Genomic DNA, 13,884 nt, shown 5'->3' on the forward strand with positions numbered 1-13,884 from the left:
CAGCCCCAAACTTTCCTCCCCTGAGCGTTCGTGATTCTCTATCAAAGTTGCTTAGGTCATGAAAGCCAAGATTTAGATGTATATCTAAAGATATCAATCCAGTTAAGTCTTTTCTGCCCTAAAAGTCGCCTACTTGAAAAACAAAGGTCACAATATCTTATTGGTCTCAAGGTCCTAAAACAGGCTTGGAATGTCAGTGATTCAAGGAACCGGACCAGTGACTCCTGAGAACCAGTTTGCTAAATATACTACCCTCCCCCACACAAACACACTGAAAGCAGGTTGAAGTCAAAACACAGCATGGTGAAGTGACTACATCCTTGAGGCGTTGAAGCCTGCTGGGCTGGCACGTATCAGGAGGCCAATCCGTACTTTTGTGTAAGACAAGCCCTGCTGTTGGTCCCTTTTCACAGTAACCTGTGAAGATTTATTGTAGCCCCCAAATGTAAGGGCAAGCTTTCCTTGACCACTGTGTGTAATAAATCTATGATTCAAATACAAAGGCTTTTTTTAATGATTCGCTTAATTGAAGCTTAGCATAGCCCTCTGTCAATCAGTTGTCCAAACCATGAATCCCCATCGGGAAAGCACAAACCTTGTTCCCTTCCTACAATACGTAGATTCTCTATAAGGAAAAAGTAATATGCAAAGTTGTTATTCTTGGTTTTTCTGGAACACTCCAGATTAAATAAATGGGGGGAAGGGGGGGGGGAATGAAAGCCACAAGATGGGATATAATTTATGAATAGGCAAGTGGGGGCCAGGAGACTCCCTCTAGGCCCCCAGAGACTTCAGCCTAACTCCCCAATCCCATCTTAGGGACCTACTCAACCTTTCTTCACAGACTGTGCAAGCCAAGGAGCAGCAGTGGCAATGGTTAAGAGCAGGTGCACTCTAATCTGGGGAACCAGGTTTGATTCCCCGCTTTGCCACTTGAGCTGTGGAGGCTTATCTGGGGAACTAAGATTAGCCTGTGCACTCCAACACATGCCAGTTGGGTGACCTTGGCCTAGTCACAATTCTTCTGAGCTCTCAGCCCCACTCACCTCACAGGGTATGTGTTGTAAGGGAGGAAGGGAAAGAATATTGTAATTCCCTTTGAGTATCCTACAGGAGAGAAAGGGGGATATAAATCCAAACTCTTCTCTTCTTTTTTCAACCCCATGCTGCTAGCCCCTGAAATGAACAGCATGAAAATATTTAGCAAAAATCCTCAGCTACTGATTCATGTGCATGTCCTAAAATACAGGAAAATGGGAGTGAGCAGCTGAGACCCTTGTGAGAGGATGGAGTGTGTTAAACAGCCTTTTGTAACTCAGTAAGGAGCAAAGCTAACCCCTCAGCCCACAGTTCAAATTGTAACCCCCATAAGAAAGATTGTTCATCAGAGATACAAGCACCTCCCACCATTTGTACAAATGTTCAATAATCCATGTGCTTAAATACCAAGAACACTAAATTTGAGACAGACTTGAGTGTGATGGCATACTGGACAGCTGTTTCCCAGATGTGCTTGAAGTTCAATGGATCTACCACTTGCAGGACCTTAAAAGATGCCTCTGAAAGGGCATCATACCAAAAAAAAATTTTGCCCCCTACCCAAGATGACCCCACTTGTGAAAGCAGGAAAGTGAAAAGTTTAGCCTCTTCTTCTCAAGGGCAGGACCTCTTGTCCCAGAAGAAGATTTCCAAGGCAATGACAGCAGCTTGCCATCCAGTACAGGCTCTGCACAGAGCCAAGAGGAAAAACATGCTTGGTGTTGGCAGCAGGGCTGTATCCTGACAGCTGAGTTCCAGCATCTCCTTTCAGTCAAGAGAGTGGCAAGAAAGTCCGTTACCTCTTCTCTATCTTCTGCTTCTGCAAACTGAGGGAGGTAAAGCTGGCCAGAAGGTCAGTAACCTCATCCACCTGTCAGAGAAATAATGTAAAACATTATGGAAGACGAGCAGAAAAGGAAACCTGGAAGATGGCATTAGTATAGTTGAACTGCGAACTGCTAAAGCCACAGATATTTCCGCTGGTAGGGGCTAGAGCATTTATTTCTAGCACAGTGATTAGCCACCTTTCTCCCCTGCAGAACTCAGGGAGACTTACAATAATGAAGAGAAGGGTTTCATTAAAGGTGAAAGTTCATGGAGAATGCAGGAACAGGAAATGCAGTACACAGGCATTTGCAATAATCATTTTCCAGCAATGAACGTGATCAGATTTTACTGGCATCATTCCACTGAACTTCAAACTGTAGGTTTAAATTTGGTCCCCAGTTTAGCAGATGTGACACTGAGCAGGACCAGAGATCCCCCACAAGGTGACCTGCTAGCATGCAGGATTCAGAGACAGGCAGCCTGTCTCTTTCTTGCAAGAGTTTGATGTAAATCCCGCCCCACCAAATTAATAGGCTTTCCTTCATTAATATCCAAAGCTAAGTCACAGCTAGGGCAAAACAACTCTACCTTTGCATCCACAGGCACTTGCAGAAAGAACAGAAAATGTTTTATATATATATTTTCTGTTCTTTCTATATATAACATATATATATATATATAGTTTTATATATATATATATATAGTTTTATATATATATATATATAAGCAAAGGGGAGTCACCCCAGGGCCTTTTCTGTGGTGGCATCTGGACTGCAGAATGCCCCTCCTGTAATACTTTCCGGGCAAAGAGCTGGTTAAGCTCTAAGATTAAATGAAACTGTTATTTACCTATGTGTTTTCTTGGGTTGTGTATGAATACTGTTTGGGGGATTCTTCTCCTCTTATTTGGGTGCCCAGGAACATTCTCTGTTTTCTTGAAACAACTGTTTTAATCTGTTTTTCTAACCCCTGATACTTTATCTGCTTTTTTTGATTGCTTTACATTTTCACTGTGCCTTGTTGCACTTTCCACTGAAAAATGCTCAAGGTAGCATACTGTACTATTAAAAGTCCATAAAATCCCCTTGGCCACCGACCTGTTCTTTTGTGCTAGTCATCTGTAGCCTGGTACAAAGGTCATCCAATTGTTCCCGCTGCTCATGACGACCGAGACGTTCGAGGTATTCTCTCAACATCTGGATTATCTGAAAGAAGCAACATGGGAGACAGCAGGCTTTAGTACACACAACAGAAAAGGTCAGACTTCTGACTAGAAGGCATTAGTTGAAACACAGCTGCGCACTGACTACAAGCTTTGAAGAACGTCTGGAGTAAACCAGAAACTCTTATATGCACAAAATAAATAACGCTCTACCGCAAGGAACAGAGATGTCTCACTAATAGCGATGAATGCCACTGTTTTTTCATTCACACCAACGCATGAGAACTAAATATTACTTTCCATAGCAACAGAGAATTTTGTAAAATTTGCAACCAGGTCCCTTCACTAAGCATATTCTAACAAAAGCAGCAGCACCAAATCTTCCTCGTAGAAGGTTTAACAACAGCTCCTGTCATGCTACACTCAAAATCTCTAAATTTCACAAGGAACTTCTACAAGGACAAAGTCCAAGTTTTAAAATACAATTTAGTCATGTGATGATTAGTTTCAGGGAGGTAGCATTGTTACTGTGTAATAATTCAATAAAACTAGAGTCCAGTAGCATCATAAAGATGAACAACATTTTTCACGGTATAAACTTTAGTGAGCCATGTCTCATTTCATCAGATACAAATGAGAATGAAGATCCATCCGCCCTCATATATATTGGTCAGAAAATGGGAAGGGTGTTATAAAGAAGGACCAGTTGGAACCAGCAGACAAGTGGTACAATGTGAAACATAATCAGCTTGATTAGAGGTGGGAGATATGCATAGAGGTGGGAAATGCAGAAAATCAGCATCTGCAAAGGGAGTAGTTAATGGCTTTTTTATTTTTCAGACTGAACCTTTTCCAGTTATTGCTGCTATAATTACCAGACTGTATTTTCATATATTTGAAAGCAACCCGGAAAACCCACCATAACCAGTTGAAGCTATTACTGTTTGCACCATCGCTCTTACACCAGTGGTGATACCTGCCCTTCCGACAGAAAATAAAAGCTTCCTGGGACAGCAGAGATTGTGACAGGGCCAAGGCAAATGCTGCTATGGATGGCTTCATGGTAAGAGTTGGATCGGAATAAGCAAACCAGGAGGCATATCCTCAATGCTGTGTCCTTTCTATATGGACTAGACAATGCACAGTAAAGAAGACTGGCCTTATTATAGCACCAGCATAAAAGCTCCCTAGATCAGGGGTGTCAAACTCTGGTGCTTCAGATGTTCATGAACTACAATTCCCAGCAGGGGTTGATGGGAATTGTAGTCTATGAACATCTGAAGCGCCAGAGTTGGACACCCCTGACCTCGGTGAACACACCATTTTTGTTACCATCTGAAAAGCCCCCTTAACTACAAAAGCCTTCAAATATAATCTAGCAAGACTTTTTTTTTTCAGATTACAGCTGTTTTACACTGAGTCCCTTTCCTCTCATAATTTTGTATATAAATGCAGATCTTCCATTTAACTTAGAAGCTACTGATCTTCAGTTCATCAAACCCTTGTAGTTAAGTGAAACTCTTTCATTCCTTCTAAAGAATGGAATATAATGGTAATTATGACTCACTGCAGCCTTTCTGGGTACACGTGCTTGCTTTTACCTGCTTTACTTCAAGGTGAACTGCTTCGAGGCTCTGTGAAAGGCCTTCCTGCAAGATGTTTAGCTTAGACTTGGCCAGGTGCAGCGGGGTCCTTCCAGCTCTATCCAAGGCATCTACTCGAGCACCTGGAAACATGAATGTAAAAAAAGAAGAAAGCTTTGGCTCCACAAGAATACACCAGAGGAAGTGGCAGCTTTATAATTTGTCAAGAGGAAAAAATTACCTCCACGGAGCAGTGTGGTGATGACAGGAACATGATTTGTGCAGGCAGCTGGGAAGCAAAAACACAAGACACAACTAAGCAGCACTGTACATTTTGATACCGAGGACAGACTTTGTTTTATCACGGTAGTCTTATTTCCTACAGAATGCAATTGTGAAAGTGATGATGTAGTATGTTGACCAAAAGCACAAGCTGGTTCGACAATACACTGGTTCAAAACAGAAGTTCAGCCACAAATCACTAGGTAGCCTTAGGCAAGCCCCTATTCTCTCAGCCTCCCCTTTTGCAACAAGGGGCTAAATATAGCGACATACTATGCAGTCTGCTGTAGTACAAGAGATAACACATATCAAAATGTTTTGAACACATGATATGAAACAACAGTGCTGTGTCACAGCCCATACTTCAGATTCAGAAAAAATAACAAAGGAAATATATTTGCATAGTTTCATGACTGCACAAAGCCCTTTTATTTAAAAGAGACTTCTGAAACTTCATTCTGTTCAGTTTGATGAAGGGAAAATGGTAAGGAGGCTTGAAAAGGACAAAGTGTTGAGCTGGTAATTCTGTGCGTATTCTTTCTCATTTCTGAGTTTTAAAGCAAATACCGCAACTAGTTTTACATCTTCTCTCCATGATCAAATTTTTAAAAAATATTTCGACATAGTACATGATGATTCTACCTTCCCTCAAAGAAGCTCAGGGAGCACACATGGTTCTCCCTTCATTTCATCCTCAAAGCAACAAACATGTAAGATAGGCTAGGATGAGGCCACCCAGAATGAGAATTTAAATCACAATCCTCCAGATCCTAGTCTGTCATTTTAACAATATCATACAGATTTACAAAGCTCGTATGTTCAGGATCTTGCCAAAATCACCAAATTCTGTTCACAGCAATTCAAGTTTCACTCAGATTTCAAATTCCATAAGACAAAATGACTTCTCCTAGTTCTGTTTTTATGATATTCAGGAAGTCCGGAATATGCACAGGCAATTCTCCTGACTAAGACAGTTACTGATGTGATGGTGAAGGAAAGAAAGAGATAGGCAAAGAGCTCCAAAGTCTAAGGTGGAGCAATTACTTGATAGCATGTAGTTGAGACTTACCCAAGTGCAGGGGTGTGTTTCCTAGACCATCTCGCTGGTTTGGGTCAGCTCCATGGTCCAAAAGCAACTGCACTAAATCATGAAAACAGGCTTAAGTCATCCCTGAATGTTAAACTCAGAAAAGCCACCTATTCTTCCTAAAGGTTAAATCAGAACCAACTAGATTTTGAATGGGAACAGCTTTTAGCTTCTGATGAACACACAAAATCATCCTTGATCATGTCTCCACAAATCTATTTCCATCCCCCTTACAAAGTGTTTTATTACAGCTGGATGTGCCATAATAATTATTTTAAGAACACATATGAAACTTTTCAAGCCTGTATACAGGCACAGATACTGTCCCATGTTGACCCTGATTGACACTTGTGTATTCTCAAAGTATCCTACTTCTGAAGATGCTAGAAATTTCAGAGATTTCCTGCCATCAAATTTCACACCTAAACCCTTAGGCCTTGTCTAAACTGTTCAGAAGTAATAAATGTTTGACAATCCTATGTGACACTCTACAAAAGGAGGCCCATAACTTCATAGCAAAGTTTCCATGCATAGGATACCAGGTTCAATTCTCAGCTTTTTCAAATACCGGTAAAAGGATCTTGGGGAACAGGATTGGCAGCAGAATCTGTGTGAATTTTTGGTGAGCTTCTGACTGTCAGAACAGACAATAGTGAGTGAGATGGATCAATCACCTGCCTATCTATAGGGCTGCTTCTTATACTCACATCCTCATGGATAGCACACTCCAAAAGAACACCACTATTTATCCCTATATGCTCTCTCACCCCCACTGCCTGTGACTACATTTTTCCTTTAGCTACCTGGAGCAACAGGTTTCCCCTGTGAAGTCTGGAATGTTTGCAGGGTAGCTCCATCCACAAAGCAGCATTTTCTTTTACGGAGACCAGCTTTTGAAGCAGAAAAAGATCAGCAATGCCTCTCAAGAAATAGAACTAGAAGCAAATGTTTCCATGTGACTCACCAATATGGTCATTGCCATTGCAGGAAGCAAAATGCAATGCTGTTCGACCTTTGTCATCAGCAGAACAGGGGTCAGTTCCATCTTCCAGAAGTTGCTGCACTGCAGCCATTAAGAGAGAGAAGACAAGCCAGTGTAAGAAAACAGCTGAGGGGACATTATTTTAGTTGACTAAGTTACATCAGAATTGCAATTGAAGGTGGAATAAACTGTGGGTCATGTTCTCCAGACAAATGTTTGGTGCTAAAGATCTGTGACCAGATTTCTTCAACAGTAACAACTAGCAACGTATTTTTTTTCAAATAAATGGATAGAGAATGCAAGAAAAAAAAAGAGAGAATACACATTATTACTTACTATGATCAAGATAATTGATGCTTCAAATGGTACTTCCAAAAGTGATATCAGTAAAAATACATTTTATAAATACCTTTAACTTAGTTTAATACATCTTCCCCTGCTCCTATTATATATCCATATGCATTTTATCCTCTTACTATGAATATTCCACTGTTTGTGGACAAATTTCACATTCTTCCCAATGCCTGAATATGTCTCATGGCTCACTTACAGTGTCCATAACCCAGCCAAATAATTATTTTCAGCAGAGATTTAATCACAGTTTCTTAAAATTAATGGGGTCAAAGAGGAATCAGTATTTCCCTATCTCTCTTAAAAACACATGCAGACTTTCAGTTCATTTGATTCAAAGCACTGGCCAAGATGTAAAAGGTCTCTAACCACAGTTCCTAAAGGCTGCTTGCTTCTCTAGGGATCTGCCAATCAAGATCTACATCAGAGGGCCTCCTTTGTATGCTCCTGCCTTCAGAGAGGAAAACCTTTTCTGTGATGACGACTCAGATATGGAACTCCTCCCCGGATTACATTTTCTTTACTTGTGTGCCACTTCTCCAGAGGTAGACATCTGGTGCCTACTTTGTCAAGAATCAGATAAAATCCAATCGGTTTACCTGTTCTCTTAATAATGTGCAAAACTCATTCTAAGCTGTTAAGCAACAGGATTCATGTTTTCTTTTATTGTTCTAAGTCACCTCTGCAAACCGGTTAGTATTTTGAGTAGAAAAGTGAAACAGAAATTCATAAATAAAGATCAGCTCCTAGATGCCATTATATTGCAACACATTGGTACAGATTATGAGTGCCTTAAAGAGCAAGTGAGAGATGACAGGAAAAAATCCATGTTGTATGAAAAACTCTTTTGCAATGTAATCGTAAACAGAGGTACGCCCTTCTAAGCCCACTGACCTGCACTGTAGGGGTCCCCAACCTTTCTGAGCCTGCAGGCACCTTTGGAATTCTGACACGGCTTAATGGGTGCAGCCACAAAATAGTTGCCAAAGGAGGGTAGAGCCATACAGAAAATGGGTGCCACAGCTTACCTTCAGTCACACAATGAAGATCCTTGTGCCATAGTGGCAACTACTGCCAAAGCAATGTTTTTAAACATTTGCATAGCCTATATAATCTCCAGTGGCCAATCAGAAGCTTTTATAGTCAAAATCCTCATCTGGCCACACCCACTTAAAAAAACACTTGGTAGGCACTAGCAAGGTGTAGGCAAGCACCAAGATGGTGACCCCGGGTTTACTGCTACTTGGGATGATTCAGGCAGCAAGAAAAACATCACCCAATAACACATGCAGAGGCGACTACATGGAAACATACTGGAGAGCCAGAATGATGTAATCTTACCTGTTTCTAAATCATTGGAATTGGCTGCTTCTCTTAACCGTTTCAAAGCTGTGGAAAAAGAGACAAAGAAATTTGGAAGGGATTTTTGGAAAATGAATAGGGAAAACAGGAAGTTTTATTTTCCTGCTCACTGCAGATTTGCAAAACAAATGCTTATGTTTCTCATTTGCTATGCACAGGCCACAGATTCCCCCCAGTGTCATTTCCAGTTTCTATAGTAGGATACCATACTTTTTGCAAGCATTTGAAAATACAGTATTTTGTACCAAGAAAAAGGAGATATTTCCCTTAGACAGGGCAATCATTGCCACTGCAGCATGCTTTTATACAAGTGTCCTGCACCTTTCCTGTTCTGTAATTGTTTCTTCAAAAAAATTGCCTAAGGTCTTAATGCTTCCCTGCAGTACAACTTCTGTGCAGGAGAACTCATTTAGTCATTTAAAAATCATTCTGAGCAACCCCAAACAGTAGCAAAACTAGTCTCAACCTCCCCACTCTCCCAATAGCCCATCCTGCTGCTTTATGATGAAACTGAGGCTACATGCAGAATAATGCACTTCCAATGCACTTTGAAGCTGGATTTTACTGCGGAATAGCAAAATCCACTTGCAAACAACTGTGGAAGTGGGTTGAAAGTGCATTATTCTGCATGTGCAGAAGGGGCCTGAGAAAGAACTGGTGTGTCAGCTTTCCAGGAACTGGTCACTGTTCACCCTATCAGGCATCCTACAAAGTCATTACTGGATTCTTTAAATGTCCATACTCATTTAAAGAAATTGGGAGGAAAGTAAATGACTGCACATTCATGGAAAAGAAAGCTGACTGTAAGGTCTTTTTCTGCTTATAATCTTAGGAACTAGTACATAGGTCACCACCCCAAGTTTTTCAAAAGAAAACAGAATGAAGACCCCCATTCCCTAACAGAACCACCATGGTAATTATTCTGCTGCTACTGCTTGTAACATTCCTCTATGATAGCAATCTACAGCTCCTTACTATGCTTGTTTACTCAACCAAAACCGCAGCATATTCAGATAGACACAAGTGGATTCCGCACTGCATATTTATAACGATTACAAGCCGTTATAAATATGCAGCGCGGAATGAAACTTTGGCTGCCCGCTGCCCGGGTGGTCTGAGCCCTTCTCTGGGAAACTCCCCTCTGTCCTCGCTACAGGTTTGCAAGGCACGGTAAGAAGCGCAGCGGTGCCTCCATCTCCACGCGCTCCCGGGCAGCCTCTTGCCGCGCCCTCACCGTGGATCTCCTTGCCCATGGGCCCCACCTTGCGGTGCAGCCGGGCGGCCCTGCGGCGGCGGTGGATGGGCATCTTGCACAGGCGGCGCTCCCTCTGCCAGGGGAGCTGCAAATAGCCCAGGGAAGCGGCGTCGTGAGGTTCCGGAACGGCCCTCAAGGCAGCTCCAAGCCCAGCCAGCGAGAACATGTCCGGCGCCGGGCTCGGGGCTTCGCCGCCTCTTTCCATGGTCGCCAGCCCTGGCCGCGCGCGACACCCACCAAGCCCCGCAAAAATCCCGGGCCCGGGAGACGCGCGCCCGAAGGAGGCGAGACCATAGGGATGCTGGGAAAGGGACGGCGAGAGCGGCAGCTGCTCGGACCACTCAGCATCCGTCGGGCAGCCAGGGGAGGCGGGCCAAGGGGATGTCAGCCAATGAGTGAGTGTCGCGCTGGCTTCACTTCCTGGTCTGGCTGGTGTCCTCCATGTGCGGGGTAAAAGCGCTGGGATGGAAAGCAAATGTGGGAAGAAATTAATAGTAAAATTAGAAGCTCTATATTCTATTTGCGGCGCTTTGAAATACTTATTTACTCACGGGTTGATTGCATTGTGGAATTCACTGCAGGTGTAGCTCATGATGACAACTAACATAACTTTATAAGAAGGTTAGGTGGATTCATAAAGAATAAGCCCATCGATGGCTACTTAAACGCAAGCTCCATATTCAGAGGCAGTAAGCTTCTGGATACGGATGCTAGGAGAGAGCAACAGGAGAAAGCCTTGGCCTTTATGTTCTGTTTATTTTTATTTATTATATTTGTAACCTGCCCTTCCACTTAAAGGCTCAGGGTGGCTGACATCATATAAAATACAATAAGTGCCGTTAATTAATAAAAAAAAAACATTGGCACAGCGTTCTAAAATGGATGGGAACTAAAATTTCAATATAGTAATAAGGGGGAGGGAGTAGGAGGCCAGAAGTTGGTAGAGGTAATTGGTACTGGCCAGTGGTGGGATCCAAAAAATTAATAACAGGTTCCGATGGTGGTGGTATTCAAACAGTGGCGCTGTTGCACACACGCACCTCCAGTCCCTATTGGGCAGGGAGGTTGCTTTAGTAACCCCTTCTCGGCACTCAGAAAAAATTAGTAACCACTTCTAGAGAAGTGGTGAGAACTGGTTGAATCCCACCTTTGGTACTGGCCCTCCATGACATCTACCATGTTTCCCCGAAAATAAGACAGGGTCTTATGTTAATTTTTGCTCCAAAAGATGGTTGGGGTTTATTTTTAGGGGATGTCTTATTTTTTCCCATGATTTTGCGCCCCCCACATGAAGATCAGCTGTACCGGGGAATCTGTAACTACGGCTTATTTTTGGAGTAGGGCTTATATTTCAAGCATCCTCCAAAAATCCCAAAAAATCATGCTAGGGCTTATTTTCGGGGTAGGTCTTATTTTCAGGGAAACAGGGTAGGTTGAAACAAGATACTGAACTAACTGGATCCTTTGTCTGATTCAATAGGACTTTTTAAAACATTCTTGCCCAGCAAGTCTTTTTGTTCTCCTGTTGCCTTTGCCCAGCAAGTCTTTTTGTTCTCCTGTTCCCTTTGTTGGCTGTTGGAATCTAAGCTAAGTGTAAGCACCGTTTCCATCTACTCTGTAAACTCCATCCTTTTCCAACCAAAGTCAGGCTCAGGGGTAATTAACAGTCCATACAATAGTAAACAATTAAAATAAATACATTGTACAAACATACACTTAGAGACTAATGGCCCCATCCAGGAGACAGAGTGGAAGGGAGTTGTGAAGGCAGCAGGGCCCAACACTGGCAGATTTGCCTTCCCTGGGACGCTTATCCCAGCAGAGGGGCAAATCCCCCAGAGGGCAGCCAGGATAGTGGGGCGTTCCAGTGGCTAAGAGTAGAACTGACCCCAGCTTTGCTTCCCAGGATGCCCACACACTTTTAGATTATGTAAACCCACTGAACCCAATGGAATGCTTTTCAGCTGTGGGGTTTTCAAGGGAACAGAAGTTCAGAGGTGGTTTGCCATTACTTGCCTCTGTATCACAACCCTGATATTCCTTGGAGGAAGCCCATCCAAACAACTGACTATGGCCAATTCTGCTCAGCTTCTGAAATCTGAAGAGATCGGACTAACCTGAAGCTATCCAGGTCAAGGGATAAAGTCCTAATATTACTAATATTAAAATTCTTGATGTGAATTACAGTAGTATAATCTGGAGATGATAATAATGTTATACCAAAGTAAGAACATAAGAACATAAGAACAAGCCAGCTGGATCAGACCAAAGTCCATCTAGTCCAGCTCTCTGCTACTCGCAGTGGCCCACCAGGTGCCTTTGGGAGCTCACATGTAGGATGTGAACGCAATGGCCTTCTGCGGCTGTTGCTCCCGATCACCTGGTCTGTTAAGGCATTTGCAATCTCAGATCAAAGAGGATCAAGATTGGTAGCCATAAATCGATTTCTCCTCCATAAATCTGTCCAAGACCCTTTTAAAGCTATCCAGGTTAGTGGCCATCACCACCTCCTGTGGCAGCATATTCCAAACACCAATCACACGTTGCGTGAAGAAGTGTTTCCTTTTATTAGTCCTAATTCTTCCCCCCAGCATTTTCAATGAATGCCCCCTGGTTCTAGTATTGTGAGAAAGAGCGAAAAATTTCTCTCTGTCAACATTTTCTACCCCATGCATAATTTTATAGACTTCAATCATATCCCCCCTTAGCCGCCTCCTCTCCAAACTAAAGAGTCCCAAACGCTGCAGCCGCTCCTCATAGGGAAGGTGCTCCAGTCCCTCAATCATCCTTGTTGCCCTTCTCTGCACTTTTTCTATCTCCTCAATATCCTTTTTGAGATGCGGCGACCAGAACTGGACACAGTACTCCAAGTGCGGTCGCACCACTGCTTTATATAAGGGCATGACAATCTTTGCAGTTTTATTCTCAATTCCTTTCCTAATGATCCCCAGCATAGAGTTTGCCTTTTTCACAGCTGCCATGCATTGAGTTGACATTCCCATGGAACTATCAACTAAGACGCCTAAATCCCTTTCCTGGTCTGCTTGACTGATAGCACTGACCCCTGTAGCGTGATATATGTGAAGTTTGGATTTTTTTGCCCCTGTGTGCATCACTTTTACATTTTGCTACCTTGAACTCCCTTTGCCATTTCTGAGCCCACTCACCTAATTTATCAAGGTCCGCTTGGAGCTCTTCGCAATCCTTTGTGGTTCTCACCACCCTACATAATTTGGTATCATCTGTGGTATCACCACGCTACCCACCCCTACTTCCAGGTCATTTATGAATAGGTTAAAGAGCACTGGCCCCAAAATGGATCCTTGGGGGACACCACTCCCGACATCTCTCCATTGTGAGAATTTCCCATTTACACCCACTCTTTGTTTCCTGTTTCTCAACCAGTTTTTTTTTAATCCATAGGAGGGACTTCCCCTCTTATTCCCTTCATTTGCTGGAGTTTTCTCCAAAGCAGTCTCTGGTGAGGAACTTTGTCAAAAGCCTTTTGGAAATCCAAGTAGACAATGTCCACACGGTTCACCCCTGTCCACATGCTGCCCTGTTTACACCCTCAAAGAACTCTAGTAAGTTTGTAAGACAGGATTTGCCTCTGCAAAAGCCATGCTGACTCTTTCTCAGCAGGTCTTGCTTTTCTACATGTTTTATAATTTTATCTTTAATGATATATTCTACTAATTTACCAGGAACAGATGTCAAACTGACTGGCCTGTAATTTCCCGGGTCCCCCCTAGATCCTTTCTTAAAGATTGGTGTGACATTGGCCATCTTCCAGTCTTCAGGGATGGAGCCTGATTCCAGGGATAAGTAGTAGTAGTAATAATTGGGCTATTAGTAAAGGTAGGGTGGACAATGACAGAGACACAAAAAAGTTAAAAGCCATCATGAGCACAATGTGTTATGTATATAAATAAGAGTAATAAAGACTAAGCAAAA

The 13,884-nt window shown here is 42.7% G+C and overlaps 1 protein-coding gene across 1 annotated transcript; it reads right to left on the reverse strand.

Moving 5' to 3' along the window:
- Window positions 1-1,035: 1,035 nt before the first annotated feature.
- On the reverse strand, window positions 1,036-10,258 carry ANKRD54 (ankyrin repeat domain 54). Its single transcript, XM_048500618.1, has 8 exons — window positions 9,910-10,258; window positions 8,655-8,702; window positions 6,945-7,043; window positions 5,963-6,034; window positions 4,853-4,900; window positions 4,630-4,754; window positions 2,964-3,071; window positions 1,036-1,909 (listed from the first exon to the last, which is right to left on the reverse strand). The coding sequence occupies exons 1-8, from the start codon at window positions 10,133-10,135 to the stop codon at window positions 1,835-1,837; spliced, it is 801 nt and encodes a 266-aa protein (XP_048356575.1). The 5' UTR covers window positions 10,136-10,258; the 3' UTR covers window positions 1,036-1,834.
- Window positions 10,259-13,884: the final 3,626 nt, after the last annotated feature.

The sequence above is a fragment of the Sphaerodactylus townsendi genome, linkage group LG06, assembly GCF_021028975.2.
Source record: "Sphaerodactylus townsendi isolate TG3544 linkage group LG06, MPM_Stown_v2.3, whole genome shotgun sequence".
In the NCBI taxonomy this organism is placed as follows: domain Eukaryota; kingdom Metazoa; phylum Chordata; class Lepidosauria; order Squamata; family Sphaerodactylidae; genus Sphaerodactylus; species Sphaerodactylus townsendi.

What these genes read in the sequence shown, in the direction of transcription:
- ANKRD54 (XM_048500618.1), bottom strand. Translation starts at nt 10,135, where the DNA reads ATGGAAAGAGGCGGCGAAGCCCCGAGCCCGGCGCCGGACATGTTCTCG. An exon ending in CATGGGCAAGGAGATCCACG is followed by an intron (nt 8,703 to 9,909) that starts GTGAGGGCGCGG and finishes CTTTTTCCACAG; the next exon opens with CTTTGAAACGGTTAAGAGAA. An exon ending in TTCCAATGATTTAGAAACAG is followed by an intron (nt 7,044 to 8,654) that starts GTAAGATTACAT and finishes TAATGGCTGCAG; the next exon opens with TGCAGCAACTTCTGGAAGAT.